The 3,679-nt window shown below is 29.8% G+C and overlaps 1 protein-coding gene across 1 annotated transcript; it reads left to right on the forward strand.

Moving 5' to 3' along the window:
- Nucleotides 1-1,535: 1,535 nt before the first annotated feature.
- On the forward strand, nucleotides 1,536-2,292 carry LOC139883086 (uncharacterized). Its single transcript, XM_071867317.1, has 2 exons — nucleotides 1,536-1,624; nucleotides 1,804-2,292. The coding sequence occupies exons 1-2, from the start codon at nucleotides 1,610-1,612 to the stop codon at nucleotides 2,119-2,121; spliced, it is 333 nt and encodes a 110-aa protein (XP_071723418.1). The 5' UTR covers nucleotides 1,536-1,609; the 3' UTR covers nucleotides 2,122-2,292.
- The last annotated feature ends 1,387 nt before the right edge of the window (nucleotides 2,293-3,679 follow it).

Raw genomic sequence — 3,679 nt, forward strand, 5'->3', positions numbered from 1 at the left:
TATTGTATTTCTCATCGTACTTTTATTTCCTGTTATTTTATTATTCGCAATTTTATATATCGTCATTTAAATATTGTTATTTATTCTACGCACTTTAATTATCGTCATTTATTTTTATGCTTAATATTTAAAATCGACAAACCGGTCATTAAACGGTAAAACCCCCTTTTATAATATTACTACCTATATATAATTATATATATTTGTATAAATATAGTTGTTAAAAATATAATACGTTATCACTAGCTCCCTGTGGAACGAACCGGACTTACTAAAAAACTACACTATTCTACGATTAGGTACACTGCCTATAAGTGTTGTAGCAAGGTTTAGGTATATTCCATAAATAAATAATTAAAAACTTGTATAATTTGTACCGTATTTCATAGTAAAAATAATAAGTATTTCGTACTACACCTCGTACACATCATAAACACGAAATCAAAGCTCCAAATCGTGCACTAACACATTTCTTGCATGTCTCGTGGACAAACGTACAAAGTTCAAAAATCATATTTCATCGTTACAACCATTCCATGCTACATTTGTTGCTAATGAATAAGGAAACTAAAAGTGATACGATATCTAAATGCAATATATGATTAGGCTTTTCTATTAAAATTAACACGAGATATTAGATTTTTATACGATAAAGATCGACTAAATAGCAGCGTCGTCTCAACAATTTTTAGGTCCTAGACGAAAATAAAAATGGACTCACATATACCCTAATTTTTTTTACTATGCATAAAAAATAATACCTCAATTTATCTATTTATTTACTTACATTGTATTTAACTATTAAAAACAAGGTATTTTAACTTTAATTGAAACTTTTTTATTTGATTTAATTAAATATATTGAAAAAAAATATATACATATTCAAAATTATAGACCCTCTAAATTTTTGAGCCCTAGGCGGTTGCCTATCCTCAAAGACACCTCTACTAAACAGGTCTTGAAGTTAAAAGTAGAACTTTAAGTTCTGCCGTTAAAAAAAAAAAAAAAAAAAGTAGAACTTTAAGTCATCCTAGTCCACTATTCTTCTAGCTTAGTGTGGCAAATTATTTGATCAAGTATTGTATTTTAGAAAAGGGAATTTGCCCTTAGGGTAAAATTTGATTGCCTAAGGGTCCTAGTCCCTAGGGGCACAACTTGATATGGGAATAACATAAAGAGCAAACCAAGTACCCGCCCAAAGTTGAAAAGAATAGGGTTGAACAACCTTCTATGTTTAAATGCATTATTGAGCACAAAATCCTTTTGCATCAAAATTTTGGCAAGTGGTTTAAAGCATCAAAGCACATTACATTAACCTTCAATAATACTCTCCCTCTTTTGTCCCACATCCCACACTATACCACTTACCTTATGTGCCAACTAGGCAAAACTAAGCCAATTACGCGTCGACAAGTGGAATGGCATTGGTTCTTTGTCTTCATAATGGAGATATTGTTCTCTACATCAATAATCACTGAATCTTTCCTAGCACTCACCTTCATTTAGTTATAAATATGCTACTCATTCTCTTAACAAATACCATCATTGCAAACTTTAAAAGTAATATAAAAGACTTGTTCAAACTCTCTACTTGCTCTTCACTAACTACATGGCCTCTGCTCAGGTTCTTTTTATTACGGAGTATCACTCTTAGATAAAGCTATTTGATATTATTCAATTAAAATGACAATAAATAAAAGTTTAATATTTGACTTTTAAAGGTTTGATAGGTGTTACATGATATGGGTGCAATTGTTATATCAAATTCTAATTTTAGATTGTGTATGAAACTTCAATGCGTAGGTTGATGATTTGCATGTGGGAGAGTTCCCAAAACCTTCTGAAGAAACAACACTCGAATCTCCAGCCATTGAAGGATCAACGAAAGCTTCTGTAACTCAAAACATCGAATCACCCTATGACGATGAAGATAATGAAGAGGACGTTGTTTTGCCTGATGATTTAGGAAAACAGGACGACGAAGAGGATCAAAAATCGTTGGCACCGCAAATTATCGAAGATGAAGATGAGGACGAAGATGAAGATGATGAACCAATGTCGAAATCAAATGCTAAAGCCACTGATCTTGACGAGGAAGACGTTGATGAAGACGATGATTAAATCGTGTTGGCGTTGGGGTGCTGGTGAATTTGGTAGTTGTTGTGCTTAAGAAAATTATGTTTTCGCTTAGTGTCTTTTTATATAAGTTTGATTTGATGACCGGGTCGGTTTTTGCCTGGTTTACCTATCTGTATCCATTGGTATTCTGAATAGTGAATACATCCATTTCATACTGACTTGTCATTTAATCTCTACTATAGAAACGGATTTCATTAGTCTTGAATTTAACAAAAATAAAAAACAATCAGGGACAACAAAACATAAAATAGTCTTTTGGTCACAAGATTATGAGGATAATAAAAGTAATACAAAACATTCAAGAATGAACACTTATGTGTAGCCGTGTAGGATATAGCTTTTTAAAGATAAACTATCACTAAAATAGTATATTAAGTTACTTATGTGTAAGGTATAGTATTTTAAAGGTAAACTATCACTAAAATAGTATATTAAGTTATAATCCAAGAATCGCGACTGACCAACTTGTATAACATGTAAGTTCTCGAGTTCTGCATTATTCTAAAATCAATGTATAATAGAGAACTATATACATACATTTAATTTGTTCCTTTAACAATGTGGGACTCGACTTTCGCATATTAACCGATTATCTCCAACATTAGGAACGTTCAACCGTAAAGATGACCCAAGATAGATGAGGCAGGACGCTCCCAAAGAAAGCTAGATTTTTCATTGGGCTAAAGCAATTCCATGGGCCTTTTGTGTTTTTCTTTTGAAGTTGGGCCCAAATGATAGGTCTGCTACGAATTTCTTACAATCTAGTGACTTACCTTCTTTGGTTGTTGACAAATCGTACACATCTATATAATCATATAAAGCTTTAAAATGATGATGTCATCATTAAGTTAATTACCCTTTAATTTTCATAATGATGATGTCATAATTATATATTAATTTAATTTAAAAAATAATACAAAATCTTTTATAAAAGAAAATATTAATCTCTCTTAAATTGTAATTTTAATTTTCTAAAAAAATTTAAAAGGCATTTATTATTACTAATAATAATTATTATTATTGAAAATATAAATACTCAACTTTGAAAGAACTTTATTACTATTATTTATTTTTAATATAATAATTATAATTTACGGAATTAATTACGTTACATATGTTTGCGAAAATACATGTCTCTATATATTTGTAAAAACAATGACAAGTTTCTTAGTCAAACAGGTCATTAAAATAAATGACTTTAGCATTTACATTCACTTAATACCTAAAACATATCATTAAATTATTTCGTTTAAACAAACTCGTGATTTCACGGGTTATTTCACTAGTATCAAACAAAAAATCCATTTAATTTAGTGGTGAATGACTGAATTCTTCAATTCTGATTTCCGACAGTTAAAAGTAACTGTTTTTCTTTATAATAGTAAAATGACCCTTGAAATAACGGATTTGTTTAAATGAAACAATTTAATGACATATTTTAGGTATTAAGTGAATGTAAATGCTAAAGTCATTTATATTAATGACCCGTTTGACTAAGAAATTTGTCATTGTTTTTACAAATATATAGAGACATGTATTT

The sequence above is a fragment of the Rutidosis leptorrhynchoides genome, chromosome 1, assembly GCF_046630445.1.
Source record: "Rutidosis leptorrhynchoides isolate AG116_Rl617_1_P2 chromosome 1, CSIRO_AGI_Rlap_v1, whole genome shotgun sequence".
In the NCBI taxonomy this organism is placed as follows: domain Eukaryota; kingdom Viridiplantae; phylum Streptophyta; class Magnoliopsida; order Asterales; family Asteraceae; genus Rutidosis; species Rutidosis leptorrhynchoides.